The sequence below is a fragment of the Marmota monax genome, unplaced genomic scaffold, assembly GCF_021218885.2.
Source record: "Marmota monax isolate L192 unplaced genomic scaffold, Marmota_monax_Labrador192_F-V1.1 WCK01_AAM20220418_F8-fsc00082, whole genome shotgun sequence".
Taxonomy (NCBI): domain Eukaryota; kingdom Metazoa; phylum Chordata; class Mammalia; order Rodentia; family Sciuridae; genus Marmota; species Marmota monax.
In genome coordinates this window covers 1,237,985-1,253,429 of record NW_026695207.1, presented here as the reverse complement: position 1 = coordinate 1,253,429, position 15,445 = coordinate 1,237,985, and the positions used below count along the sequence as shown (strand labels likewise).

Sequence of the window (15,445 nt, the reverse complement as noted above, 5' to 3'; positions counted from 1 at the left end):
TCATTTCTACTCTTTGCAATGTCATCAGTTAGTTAGGATGATGATGGTGATGCTTGGATTAAAATCTGCATTTCTTAATAAGACTATAAGTCATGTAATAGCTACCTCTGTCTACACTGGCAGCCACACACTCTACAGGGTGAGCAAATTCTAGTCATAGTGGGATCCCTTATTGTCACTGCCTAGGAAACTGAGCGTGATGCAAGGAGCAGGTGCTGACACATCATGGGAGCTGCCCTTTGCAGGGCAAGGGAGGATGGTCGAGACAGGTTACCACAGGGATGCTCTTTGTGATGAGCCACGGACACACCTCTCATCTACACCAGGAACCTTGCCTTGGACAGTGCATTGGAAGGAAAAGGGGACGGGAGGCATCAGAAGGCTCGTCCTCAGACCTTGCCTCTCCTTGCTTGAAACTCACCCTAAGGGAAGCGCATCCTCCCCTGAAATTCTGAGTTACCTGCCCATCCTGTAGCACCTGTTTGAGAATGTTGTGGATGTTCATTCAAGTCCAGACATGGCAGAGGGGCAGAGCCTCCCAGCCACCAGCTGGTCAGCATTGGTTAGAGGAATCTCATGGTTCTACCCAGGAAGCAGCTGAGACACAGCAAATGGGTGAGAGTCCAGGATGAGTGAAGTCGAGAGGGTCTCTGGCGAGTCCAGGAAGCTCTCCTCTGGGTTGCTGCACCCCAAACCCTATCTTGCCATCCCGTTCCACACAACACCCCAGTTCTTCCTGATCACATATAAAATGAGCCTTGGTTCTCTATCCACCCATGACATCGTCTTTGCTGAGGTTTTGGTTCCAATTTCCTTTTTTTTTTTTTGATTTCTGTTTTTAAAGTAGGAATCACGGGTGTTGTGTCCCTAAAGTTTTGATGTATGTTTATTTTTGAAGGAAAGACAACCCAGAATAAAACTCATAAATCCTGCTTGATTTCTCTCTGCTTTTCAATATATTGCTCTGCTTGAAATCTGGTGTTAAATGTTTTTTTTTTTTTCCTTTGTTTCTCAAATCTTCTCCGAATTTGTTGGACTCGATTTAGCCAGTAATTAGTACTATTTCATGTTTAGAAAAGAGATCTTTAGAAGCCTATTGATTGAGATTTTCTTGTTGCGTAATGTCTGTCTTTTTTTAAATTCCTGGGTGAGCTTAATGACTTTGAATCACATTTTATTTTTCTCAGATTTTGGGGGGCCTTATTCACAGACTCAGGCAGCTGCAGAGTATTCTGAGAACACCAGACTTTTATCCATTTGTTGTCATTTTTCCCTGTAGTTCTTTCTTTATTTACCTTTGGAATTTAAAAATTTAACCTGGCTATGCCTAGTATTTATTTATTTATCTATTTATCTATCTATCTATCTATCTATCTATCTATTTATTTATTTATTTATTTATTTATTATTTAGGTACCAGGGATTAAAATCACAGACACTTAACCACTGCACCATATCCCCAATCTTTTTTATTATTATCATTATTTATTTTAAGACAAAGTCTCACTAAGTTGTTTAGGGCCTTGCTAAGTTGTCTGGGTCTGGCCTTGAACTTGTGATCCTCCTGCCTCAGCCTCCTGGGCTGCTAGGATTACAGGCATGTGCCACTATGCCCAGGTAGTGTTTTTTTATTCTTAATCAATATTGCTCAAATGTGGAGTGTATTGATATCTTCAGATTCATGTCTTCCATTTTTTTTTTCAGGAATTTTTCTTACTGATGTTTTCAGGGACAACTTACCATGGAGTTCTCTGGTTCAAAGACACCAGTGGCTATATTGTTGCCTTGTCTTCCTGAGTGCTTTGTATCTAGACTCTATCTTATCTTTGCATTTGTCCCTGCAACAGCAACCATTGCAAACATTTACTGTTACTAATTAACCTTTAGCTTTGCTTCTGTTCACATAAAGCTTCAAATGTCATCATTACCTAGGCAATAGAATAGACTCATTTTGCTCTTTACTTTGTCTCTGTGAGAACCTCTTTTCATCTCATTTGCATCATTCATCATTTCAATGTTACTTATTTTATTAATATTCTCTCCTTTTATTAAGGCAAAGTAAATTTGTAGCAAATGTACTTTTGTTCCTACTTTCAACTATTCTGTTTGATTTACTTTTCTGTAGCCTGAAAGAGACTGCTCATGCTGTCTTCGTTATACTGTTTTTTTCTGAAATTTTTATAAATACTTCACTGCAGGGTGCAATCCACCTTGGGGTGGGGGACAAGAAGGACACACAGGTGATAAACTCATTGCAGGATCCAGTTCAGATCAATCAGGTAAAGGCACTGTGCCTATGTGGACCGTTCCCTTTTGCACCATCTATTACTTGCTAATTTTCGATGTGAATTTCACAAGTTCAGAAAAAAAAAACATTGAAAAGTGTGTGCGTGTGTGTGTGTGTGTGTGTGCGCACGCCCCTGCCTTCTTCCCTTCTTATATTTCTTCCCTCCTTCCTTCCTCATTTCCTTCTTTCTTTTTCCTGCACTAGAGATGGAACCCAGGGCCTTATGCATGCCAGAGCTCTTCCACTGAGCTATGCCCCCAGCCCTTTTTATTTTTTGAGATGGGTGTTATTAAGTTGCCCATTATTCCTGAATTGTGACCCTCTTGACTTGGTCTCCCAATTGTATGGTTTACAGGCATATGCGCATGTGCTCAGCATTTTAATGTAAAATTTATGAGCAATCCTCTAATTAAGACAAATATTTTATAATAAATGATTCAGTAAGTCACAAGGACAGATCACATTCCTTTAAAACTATCTTTATTGACGTGTAATATGCATACGAAAAAATCCACCCATTGATCTGCAGCGCATTCTGAGTTGTGCAATCATTGTCACAATCTAAGGATAGGACATTTCAAGGTTATAGTCAGTTGAAGGTTAATTGAATCATTAACTTAATAATGATTACTTGATTAAAAATAAATTAAAATTAAGTAATTTAGACACATTAGAACTGAGGCTCAATGAAAATAAAAGTGTTACATGAACTATATGAAAATAAAAGTGCTCTATGATACCAGAGGAGGAGAGTAGGAACTATGTGAGTCTGAATGTACTTCCCGGAAGGAAGCATGAAATAGTCTTGGCTGTGGCCATGGGCAGAGACCAGCCAAGACCATACAGGAGGACAGGAGATAAGTGAGGCAGCGAAGGACCATCTTGGAGGCAGGAGAAGAGCCACAGGAGATGTGTTCTGTAGCCAGCTAAGGAGAGACTGGTGAATCCCGCTCTCATTCTGTCCTTATAGAGGAGCTCAGAAAGTGTGTGCACTTAGCCTCATCACTTAGAGAACCCCAGTCAGAAATATCCTGATGGAGTTAGACTCAGCATTTGCCCTCCTGCTTTAACTGAGAAGACTTTCAAAGAAATAACTTTCGAACTCTCAGCACAGTCTCGCCTGGCTGGGTTGCCAAGGGCAGAGACATGGATCAGTGAGACATGGAGCTGAACATGTCTAGGAAAGGCAGCAGGACTTGGGGGGCCACAAAGAACTACAGTGGCAACATTCTGTCTCCCTTTGATCTTTAGATGCTGCTCACAAACAAGATAACCCACTCCCCAGATGGCTACCAGCAGGTGCATTCATTCATGTAAAGTCAAAGTGGGAGAATACACACTTGGCACTTGTCACCCAACCTGGATTCCCAAGGTGAAACTGATGGCACGCTGTGTTTAACATGGGACCAATTAGTTCCATTTCACCTTTTTAAGTCATGAGTGGAGGAACTGGGTGATGAGGGTAGAGGCCTTATGATGGCACTGGTGCCCTTATGAGAAGACGCACAAAGAGAAGGTCCCTGTTCTCCTGTGAGGGCACAACAAGCAGCAGCCGTGCCAAGCCAGCCAGAGGTCCTGACCAGGAAACTTCCCAGCAGCCACCATCATGCTGGCCTCCAGAACACGGAGAATCAACTCTGTTGTCTAAGCCACCGTGACCACGGTGTTCTGTTACAACCAGCAACCAGGGCCCGCTATGGCACCCATCAGAATTAAAGTGTTTCATCAGAATTCACCCGAGCTAACTTTAAATCAGCAAGAGCATTTGCACCCACAGACAGGGAACAGGTCAGAAGGCTGGGGTGGAGACCCCAGGCTGCTCTAGGCTGACCAGCTTAGGTATTCTGCAGCCGGACCCCAGCCCCAGCCCCAGCACACCACAGCCCAGCCATGGATGAAGGCCTCCACTGCCTCCAGAATCCATGGAGGTGACCCTGCTCTCCATGGCATTAACCTGAAGATATATGCTAAAAAACTAGGGACACTTTTAGAAATGTCCTGTCATTCATACCAGAAATCTACCACGTTAGGCACCCTGCCTGTGTCACATTAAAAATCAAAATGGCAGAAAAAGGATACACAATCCCTGTCTGCAGCCTGGCGAACAAGACAAACAATACACTACTCATTCCTTTCCTTTCCATAATACAAAAATAATCAAAAGTCCCCTCTTTGGCCTCCCATCTCCTCTAGAGACCTCCTCATTCTCTCCCCATCACCAAGCCACTTCTGCAGAGAGCTCTTCCTAGTAGCAACCTCAACTGACTTCTTCTCTTCCCCCTTCCTCCCCACTCCTTCGTCAAGTGGCCCCTACAGGCAGCAGGCGCCTCTATCCAACCGCCCAGGGCCAGGCAGAGGTCACGTCTGTCCTCTTCTGTCGTGACCCCTCAGTGGCCCTGCCCACAGTTGACAGTCCCTGCATCTGCAGGGTTCTCTGTTTCCTCCTGGCTGCAGGGCTGCCTGCTCCTCCCCAGTACTCATGGAAATGCCACCTCCGGCCAAGGCAGGGTCTGAGAGCCAGGCGGGGGCCTCTGGGGCTCTCACCACCACCTCACTAATTCCACCACAGCAGCTCCTCAGCGCCTCACTGGTGACGTGCTTCACCCACTGCCCCGTGGCCGCCTGACTGCCCCTCAGAATGCGAGCTGAGAGCAGGACAGAGCCTGTCTCTTTACACTCCACTCCTCAGCATGACAGTGAACTCCACAGACAGTGAAAGTTCAATAAACCCCAGTGATATAATGAATAAAATAAAACAGCTGATAAATATATAATCAGAAAGTGAGATGTCCTCTCAAAATAAGACATAGTCCTCATAACAACAGGAAGAGAGGTAATCGTGCTTTGTGAGAAAATGCCAGTTAATATGGACAGGGGGAAAAGAGTGGGGCGGAGGCGGGGCAGAGCCCACTACGAGGTTGCTGTGTCTGGGGGGCACGAAGACAGAGCTGAGACCTGGTCCTGGGGCTGGGCTGGGCTGGAGCTGTCCTGCAGAATGGACTTGGATGAAGCATGCCCTCTGCACTCTGGTTACTGACAAATCTGAGCAGCACTAGCAGTTTTTTGTAATTTCATAAGCACTGTCACCTACGTTTGATGTAAAATATTGTGCTACTTATTTTAAAAAAAATTATTCTTCGAATGCTTGTATGTGGCTTCCACAGGAAGAGTTTGCTATGAGCACTGCTTCTGAGACCACCAGAAATCGCCACAGCAACCCCGGGGGAGCTTTTCACCAAGCGATATTCTCTAACAAAGTGTTCTGCTGAGTTAAACCGTCCGACTAAGGACGGCCTTGCCCAGAAGGGTCCCGCCTAGCGAATAGTTGGGGAACAACAGTTAAGAAGGGAGGCGTTCTCTTGCCCATTAAAGTATGACTAACACAGGACAAAAAGAGAGTGAAATGAAGACTCCCAGGGGCATGACCAGGATAAGCGAGCACCATGGACGGATGAGGCTGGTTTTTATCTTCAGGCACAGATAAGCTGGTTAGCAGGTGACGGAGACAGACCCCAAATGTCAAGCTGAAATGAATATCCACTTTTGTAAGTCCTGGGGATCCAGCCCTGGACACTATACCATGAGCTACCAGGGCTTGCTAAGTTGCCCAGGTGGCTTTGAACTTGTAGTCCCCCTGCCTCAGCTTCTTGAAGCAGAGACAACAGACCCATGCCACCATGTCCAGCTGAATATTTTTAATTTAAAACATCAAATAGAACATGACAGAAAACAGCTCAGAGGAGGACAGAGCTCCTACCTGTGGCCAGGTAGAGGATGTGGACGAGGGTGTCTCTGCCCTGCACCACATCGACGACCACGTGGGAGAAGCGGCTGTTGTCCTCCATGAAGGTGGGCACTGTGGTCACTGGCTGCACCACTTCATGCATCAGAATGAACTTCTGAGCATCCTGCAGGTTCCTCTCCGTCAGGTTCACATACAAGCCCTGGTCCACAGTGCCACACTGCAAGGAAAGACAGTCCACGTTACATAACCAGCCATCTGGACACAGCTGATGTGGCCACTCCAGCCCAGCTGACTTGGAACCTGAATCAGCCACAGTGCGGGACTGACCACACAAAGAGGTGTGCTTCTCCATCTCCCCTGACGTCCTTGTGCCTAGAGTCCATCTCAGTACAGATTGGAACTCATCATATTTAAAGAATCTCTCAACTCCATTATGAACAGAGAGATCCTAAGTTACAAAACAGAGTGGTATTTGTCACCAACTTTAATATGAACACCAGATGCACAGACACTCATCGGCTGTTGAGTTCTTGGAAGCTCCCTGGCTAACACATACTATTATAACTATCTGATAAAGCAGGTACCCAGGTGGAAAATGCAACAATCAGGAACATCATGTTGATTTATTAGTTTTCTATTGTAGCAGTAGGTTTATAAGCAAACGTTGGTTCCTTGACAACTGCGCCACTTGTGTCTGTAAGCAGTGCACTGTCATTCACATGGGCTATGAAAACACTATGCTGGTCTGGATGTTTTGTGCTTGTGTTCCCAGATAGAGGAAATAAAAACTTTGGTTCGAATCTAGGAATCTGAGAAATAAAATGGTAGATTTGCAATAGGAGGATTTGCAATAAATGGGATGAGGAAAGGAGAAAGGGGAATGAAAAGAAAGTGGGAAGGGAGAAAGACAAAGGCAGGAGGAAGCAAGGATGGTTTACAGAGAGGAGAAATACTATGAAACCGAATCTGGGAGAATTCAGTTCAGAGCTGTGCTGGGGGGAGGCTGCATGTGCTACGTGTGACAGTTTCAGGCAGGGACAGGGTACAAAGAGGGGAAGGAAAGGAAGCATAGCATTCCCATAGCAGAGCACGGAATCAGAAAATCACCACCGACCTTTAAATTCTGGAACAAATAGTGAATGATCCTCAGCAGAACTTCACATAAGTAGGTTTGATGGAAATGAATTTGGGGGTCCATGCTGCCTGAAACTACCATTTATAATACACCATTTCTAATGCCTGGCTTTATAACAGGTCAGAGGTGCAAGAGAACAAGATGGAATTGCTTTTTTAAAGTAGATGGTATTTTTGTAGCATTTGATAAAATGTCTCACGTGCAATAAAATGATAGGCCAATTGCACAGAGAATCTCAGAGGTAAATGGATTTTGTGCATCTACTCCCATGCTTAATTTAATACCACACGGTTGCAGGGCACCTGGGTATCACAGGAAGAGACTGTGGGAGTCAAGGAGAGGGCCCAGGCTCCAAAGGATGACCGCAGTGTTTCAAGTGGGCTGTCATTCTCCCTACATGTGGCCTCGGGGTGGACCCTTCTCCTCATCCTCTAACGCTTTATCTGTAAAGTGACCAGGAAAGTAGGGACTCTGCTCACTTCCTAAGGCTGATGTGAGAACAACTGAGATAACCAGCAGAAACACTTGTCCATGAAAATCCTTGGAAATGCCAAAGAGCAGGATGATGTGCCTGGCCTGGAGAGGTCACTCAACTCCACCAATGCTAAGTGTCCTCAAGTGGGACAGCAGTCCCGTGGCCCATGGAGATGTCATGGCTTGAGGGAAGTGAATAAAGGAAGGGACAAGGAATCAGCACATGGATACACAAGTAGCTGTTTCTGGGGGATGGAGCGAGGCTGTGCTGGAGATTCTACATTATGATAGGATTTAATAACAACACATGAAACACAGGGACATCGCTATTAGCCAGGGTTTTCTAAAACTATGGAGAGTTTCCAGGGGCTTGGTCAGAGGCCCATGCACGTGGGCTCTAGCTCTCAGGACACCTCTTTCTCAAACTGATGGCAAAACTTCAGGCACAGGTAGCTACTGCAGCCCTGTGAGGTCTGCACATAGTGACTGCTTAGTGTTTATGGTGTTTTCAAAAACTGGCATCCTAAAAACCAGAAGGCATAAACTAAAAACTGCTCTAGAGGACCCTGGAGAGGTGGAGACTCACGAGAGTAATGAGGCCTGGGGCTGCCTGGCAGGGTTGCTGGAACTCTTCTTTATTCTTGAGACCCATATCTCAATTAAGTCATCTGCCCGCTCTGTCAAGAATGGCTTCTGAAACATTCTCAACTACTTCTTGGCTTATTCTACCAGCCTATAATAAATATCCCACCCAAGGATTCTGTTTCCAATATTTTGAAAACTACTCAAACGTATATATTTATTGGATCACAAACAAACTACTGAGCTTTCTAAGGGCTATAAATTCTCTAGCTGTGCCTTATACGGTGGTCTCCCCAGTGTCTGTTGGACCTTGTGTGATGCCCGGAGTATACCATGCAAGAATAAAACAATAAGAATAGAAAAAACACAGCTTTTGCTCTCATGTGGTTGAAATCCACAACAGCCCACCATGCCAACACCTACCTCTTCAAGCAAGTAACCCTGCCAATTTTTAAAACAATAACAAATATTTGCACTTCTGTGTATTTTTATTTTTCAAGGACAACTCATGAATCCCAGTCCTAGCTCCCCAGCACTTGGTGGTCAACCCCACAGTCACCAGCCTCATCCTGACTACTGAATTTCCACTGTACCTTCATCCATCCCACTGCCAGCCTGCGTGGTACCTTAAGTGGTCCCAAAGGATACAACTGAATTTTACTTTTGTTCTCTTAAGAAGTCTCCTCATCTTTCTGCTTTCAAGGGCTGATCTATCCATGTTAGTTGTATCATTTCCAATTGGTGGTGATCAAAACTGTGTGGAAGATTCTGGACCCTTCTACCCTTCTTTTACTATACCACTGGGTCTGCACAGTGTTGTTTTAGTGGCTGATTATTTTCACATGGAGACTTTGAATTTGGATGACCTTGGGACTGTATCCTCCAATGAGGCAGACAGTTAAAGAACACCAAGGGTAGCCTCTAGATTGCAACTGAGAAAGATAATCAATAGCTTTTGTTGTCTTCTTAATGTTTCCAATTGAGATTTCTATACTAAATTTTGAAATATTATATACTGGCCCTCCCAAACCATTTCTCTTCCTCAACCTGCTATGCTAATTGGCTATTTCTGTTATGTAAGTGCTATATAAAATTCCAAATGTCAGCAGAAAAACAAGTATAAAAAATCTACCTACTTCACCCTGTTGGTTACTGCAAACATTAGGACTTTTATACATAGCTGATGGAGTGAGCCTTAGTGTAAAACTAATTCCCCCCTCTGTGGAAGTCCAGAGGGCTTTGTGGAGGGTGTCAGTGTGCCTAGGCCAGGGTAGCTCTCAGATACAGTAACAAGAACAAAGCACTTACTGGTGCTAGGGGTTACACAGAGAGTCATCATAATCTGTAACTTCTGTTCCCTGCAAGTTTCATTTACTTAGTTTTTATTCTTTATTTTTTTGCCATGCTGGGAATTGAACCCATGTCCAAGGCTAGGTGAGTTCTCAACCACTGAGCTACAGCCCTAGACCCTCCCTGGGAGTTTTAAGTTCTACCCAAAGAAGACAAGCTCAGCTAAGCAGGTTTCCTTCCTGAAATGCCTACACCTCTCTGCATGCTCCATTCACTGCAGGGCCAACTCCCTTCCTGTGAATGAGAGCAAGCCTGCCACCCGTGACACTAGCACTATAAAACCAGGCACGGGTGGCCTGAGGAAATGAGGGCACCTGTGGTGTGCTACAAATATATCCAAATGAAAGGCTGAAAGTTATCCATTGCCTGGAGGTGGTACAAGGTTACAAAAATTATTATCTTTGCTAATTTTCAACCTTCAGGATTTTATAAAAGAATGGTGTATTTTCTCTTCTGTAGAAAAGGAATAATGAAGTATATATTTACCCAACATATGAGGCCAGAAGGCAGCAAATAGATTGTCTCTAAGAGTCACCTTTACAAATATATTTTACAGTAAATAACATACATTAATTGATATTACTGAAGTTTATTCCTAAAATATTCCTATGCATTTGTATCCCTCCTTTCCAATTTTCTTGGTGAAAATATAAAAAAGAAGATGCTAAATAATTTGTCCAAGGAAAGCAGTAAAAGGTAAAGATGACATGTAAATTAGTCATCTTATTTCCAATTCCATATTCTTTCAAAAGTTTAAAACACAACACAGACACAAAAACTCAAAATAATTATAATCAAGTGATTCTTGCAAAATACTAGTAAAGTCTAAAATGACTGAACCTTTTCATCATCCTAGTTTTCTAAGGAGCCAAAAGGTTCATGTTTTATTAGTGATGTTACAGTCATTTAATTGGAATAGGTGAGACTTTGCAACTGAGAATGGTTGGGATTCCAAATCAGCAGTGGTCGTGGTAGGTCATCTAGCCCGGGGCTTCACCTCCTGCCCTTTGTGTGGAGAAGTATCACCCAGCAGGGCACAGCTGCCAGTATGCAGCCTGAGGTCCCTGGAGGAGCCAGCACAGCGGGCAGAACTTGGTGGTGCTACAACTCAGACCCACAGTGACAGTGATAATGATCACAGGAGAGCCATTGGCAGTAAAGAGGTCTTCAAGGGATCCTGCAAGTAGGAACTAAACCTCTAGGCTTTGCTATCTGTGGGGCAGGACCTCAAAGGAAGTGATTAACGTTCAATGAGGTCATGAGGGAGGACCTCTAACCTGATAGAACGGGTGGCCTTATAAAAAAGGAAGAGAAACCAAATATGTCTCTCCCTTCATAGGGGGACCAAGGAGAAGATGGACACTTTCAAGAAAGGGAAACCAGCCCTCACCAGATAGTTACCCTGTCTCCACTGAATCTTGGACTGCTAGCCTCCAGAACTAAGAGAAAATTAAAGGCTCTTTCTCAAGCCCCCGATCTGTGGTATTTTATTACAGCAGCCCAAGCAAACTAACAGACCTGCTGACTGAGCAAACCTCATAAATCACCTCATCTCTTTGGGTCTCAGCTTCTTCTGAACACTGGGAGACGGCCGGACTGACAAAGCCCTTGCAGCTGGACATCCTGTAATGTTGTGACTGAAAGATGAATGACCTTCAGCTCTGCTTCTCTCCTCCCAGCTGCCACAAGCTAGTTCTGCCTTCCCCAACAGGAAATCTCGCCATATTTGCCAATTAGAGCTCTGTTTGTGTGTCTCCATCACTCTGTGCCCTGAACCCTATTCATCAGACGCCATTCATCGGGGATCAGAGATTCAGGGACACAGAGTCCATCATCGTTAGCACTAATTGGAGCCCAGGCTCCTAACACCCTACAGGATGCTGGCCTTTTTCAGTTAGCATCAGGCCTCTCAGCTGACAAAAGGCTCTTTTTGTGGCCCAGGCGCCACAAAGGCTCATTGGCATTAGCAAAGCCGAGCATGGGACTGCCCTTGAACGGACAGGGAGATTGCAGCCGCCCTGTGTGTGCACCAAGGATGATGTTGCCCCAGCTTGTCTGCACAAGGTTTCTGTATTCTTCACGGGACATGCCCAGAGTGGCCCTCTGCCCCTGGAATTACCTGGAAGTTGGGGTTGGGGTTGGGATATGGCAGCCAGGCCGAGCGGGAGTTCTCCTGGTACTTGAAGGGCCCGTTGAAGGCCTGGGAGATGGCGCTGAGGTTGAAGACGCACACAGCTGAGGCCGCAATGCTGTTCCTGCAAAGCCAAGGGAGAAAACAAAGACAGTCAGAGAGCCCAGCAGTGACCGCTGCCCTCCACCAGCCACGGAGAAGCAGCAGTGACGAGGAGGCAGCGTCAGACGCGGGAAGACCAGTTCCCTAAACCTCCCCAAGACCAAGTCAGAGCAGTGAGTGGGGCTTCCCTGGGATTTCTCTTTGAGCAAAAAACCATCTAGGTATTGAAACAAGACTCTTTACCAGATATGACACGTGTGACCCTGCCAGCTGGATTAATTCATTCAGCCAGAAGGGACAACAAGGGATCCTTAAGGGCTGTGTGTTTTGCCTTTCAAATTCTGGAAGAATGTGGCCATCGCCTGTGGTGGCTGCATGGGCCCCTCCCCCACTCACCACTTTAGCTGGCAGTGGGTGGAGACCTTTTCTTCTAAATCCCCTGGTATTTGTGTTTATTTGTAATCCTTTAGAAATAATAAACTGGAAGTGTTTTGCAAAGAATGCCTGACAGACCCTTCATATTCTTTTTTTTTTTAATTTAGAAAGGATTGTAAATTCGAAGGGTCAGAGAGAAAAATCTACCACGGCACTGCCATATGAAATCTTAAAGCCTTAACTTAGCATTCAGGCTCTGCAGAGAAAGTCACAAATGGGAGGATTTAGAAGGTCCCGGTCCTTTGACTAAGCATGGAAACAGGTCAATATTTTTGGTTAAATTTGCATGTTAAGCTCAGCTCTGGTTTTCAGAGGGGAAGTGGAAAGAGAAAGAGGAATGTGAACTTATTTTCCATATTAATGTTCAGGATCAATATCTTGCCTACCTATAGCCACTGTTTGGTCACATCAAAGGCAAAGTCCCAGAAACTCCAGGACCAAAATTCCTGCTGTATATTTGTTTATTGACAGATCCTAGACAGGTGCTAGTGCTTCCTGTGGGATTTACTCCTGCCAGGCCAGGTGGTCTTCATAAGGTAAGAGGGATTCAGACAAGGACACTGAGGCAGTCATAGTGAGGACATGACAATAGGCCACAGTCTGGGGAGCGGATGACACTTGAACTCCTGCAGTCTGGCTCTGGAGACCTGGCCGGGTGGGTATTTGTGTTTATTTGTCATCCTTTAGAAATGAGACCAGGAAGGAGATGGGGCTGTCACTAATTAGAATATCACCCTGAGCCTTCTGCTAACCACTGACAAGGACCACGGGGTTTCTGGAAGAGTCCACAAATCCTGAGAACAACCCCACTTTCCAGATGGATAAACAGCAGCACAGAGGGCACATCACGTCCAGCCCTCAGCACAGGCTACAGCATTAGGATTGCACTTTGCATGGGTCCCTGAGTTCACAACGTAATCCCACTGTCACACTACCTTCCTTACCCTCTCCCTATCAGAACCACACCTGGGATCACTCTCTTCTCCCACTCTGAATGGGGCTGGCCTGGGCTCTGGTATCAGCCCAGAGCCTCCCCTGGATGTCCCAGTAGCTGCTGGTCAGTGTCACTGTGTTGGGAGGACATTTCTTCCCAACTCCTGGCAAGGAGAAAGCATCAGTGGTGCAGTGTCCCCCTGCCCCTTGCACTTCACTTGCTGTGCTCTGTGGGTGGGCAGACCTGCAGAAGCACATGTCCACCTTCTCCAGGGTCTCCTGGCAGCAGGAGGCCAGCCCGGGGGTAGACTCCAGTGACCTTGTGAATGTATCTGCTTAAAGCTGGGCTCCGTATCAGTAAGTCCATCTGGTTAAGATTCCTGCAGCTGTTTGCTCCAACCTGGCTTCTCTCAGTAATCGAGGTAATCATTTGTCCTCATTTAATGCTGTTTATTTCTTGTTTGTGCCCCAAATGGATTAAAATGGCAGAAGACTCACTTAAGTGAGCCCATAAATGGGGGAACTTGAAGTTTTCTTCTATTTCACGATTACCGAAAGTTACTGGTAGAAAAGTGAAGTAAAAAAAAAATAATCCTTCTAGTTCTTATTCTTCTTAGAAGGGAAAAAAATAAAACTTTTTTCCTAGCAGCACCAGCTTTACTGTCTAGATACCGATGTGCACTAAACTACGCTCTGTCCTATTCTCTACGCTACATACAGGTAGAATGCTGGGCCTTCATTTATAGATATCCAGAATAAGAGGTAACACCTTTAAAAATTCTATTGCAGTAGCAAACTGGTTCCTGCAGCTCAACTCTTAACCAAGTAGTTTAGGAAAATCTCACAGTCCTAGAGACAGAAATGAGCCAGAATAGGTCCTTCCCTGCTGTCCCCATTCTCCCAGGTGAGAAACCCTGAAAAGTATGGAGGCAAACTGCAACTTCAAGCTACCGATCTAGCCTGTATTTCGGAGATGGGAAATTGCCAGCTACCTGAACCTCATTTTCTTTCAGTTAAGCCAGACTTCTCACAAAAGCACTCATCTGTTGGAAGGGTCAAATCAAGGCTGAGCCAAAAAGGAAGGACAGGTGGGATACATCGTGGGATTAGAGATGGACGTATCAGAAAGAATCAGTGGGAATAGATTCCAGAGAGAAAGAGGAGGTAGGCACATGTTGAGTGACTTCTGTCATGGCTGCAATAAAGCACAGAGAACCTCACCTACAGTAATCTGAAACATTTCTGTGCCTCTCTGAATGGACTATTCACTACCTTGGAAAAGTTCAGGCAGAGGACTTTTGTAACTTTTGAAATTGGTGTTTTTGTTGTGGTCATTTTTTTTTTTTTTTTTTTTTGCTCAGAGCCAGGGGAATCAACAGCTAAGTAAGCCAAGCCCCCATTGTGTGTAAAATTGATGATGTCAACTGAGCAACAGAACATTTATCTTGTGCAGCCTATACTACTCTTTAAACAAGGTTTGGGAAAGCAAATCAACTTCAGAAACCATAAATTGATTTTTTTTTTTTTAAGAAACTTCTCCAGGAGTAAAAAATAACATCTGGGCTTGGAAAGCAGATTTGCAACAATAAGAACAGCCAATGGTGGAGGGGGCCGGGGTGGGGTCATCCGTGCCACCTGCTTTTCTAACATCTAAGAAAGGAGAATGTGGAGTAAAATTTCAATCCAGTGAATCTAAACACTTACCAGGAGAAAGGGCAGGAGGAAAAGGCTAATGAGGAATAAAGGGACAGATAAAGTAAATGACTCTAGAAATATAATTCATGGGCACACTTCTGATGCCAGAGATAAAAAAAAAAATAAACTAAAAATATGCAGGGAGCTGATCAAGCTTCATGCAGTAATCCACTGCCTGGTTTGCCCAGGACTAATGTTCCCCAGGATGCAAGGTAGTCATCAACACCCAAACCAGGCTAAGCACGGGCAAGCTGGGGCTAAGGGCCACCCACCTCATCTCTCAGCAATTTTTACCCTTTCAGATTTGGATTCTTTGCTCTGGAAACAAATACTTGACTTTTCTCAAAGTTGTTAGGTCTCCAGATGAGAGACTGCAAAGGTGATCCAGATGCCGGGCAAGCACAGCTCTGCCAATGTTGAGGGAGTGTCGCTTCGAGTCCCATGCGCTCTTTTTAGGTCTTATCACACCACCCAGAGCAACAGAGCACTAAGGAACTGGGCACCACTCTACCAGAATGAAAGGGAATGAGTGCTTGGGAAACTTCAAATGCTTTGCCCAGCCGTCCAAATACTGTC

The 15,445-nt window shown here is 44.9% G+C and overlaps 1 protein-coding gene across 7 annotated transcripts in view; it reads right to left on the bottom strand.

Annotated features, from left to right (window-relative positions):
* Positions 1-15,445, bottom strand: part of Sema5a (semaphorin 5A) — a 451,060-nt gene that overhangs the window by 122,079 nt on the left and 313,536 nt on the right. For all 7 annotated transcript variants that reach the window (XM_046430338.2, XM_058574513.1, XM_058574512.1 and 4 more), the window contains 2 exons: positions 11,693-11,828; positions 6,045-6,249 (listed from right to left, as the gene is read on the bottom strand). In XM_046430338.2, coding sequence (XP_046286294.1) covers positions 6,045-6,249; positions 11,693-11,828 — 341 coding nt within the window. The remainder of the gene's footprint in view (positions 1-6,044; positions 6,250-11,692; positions 11,829-15,445) is intronic.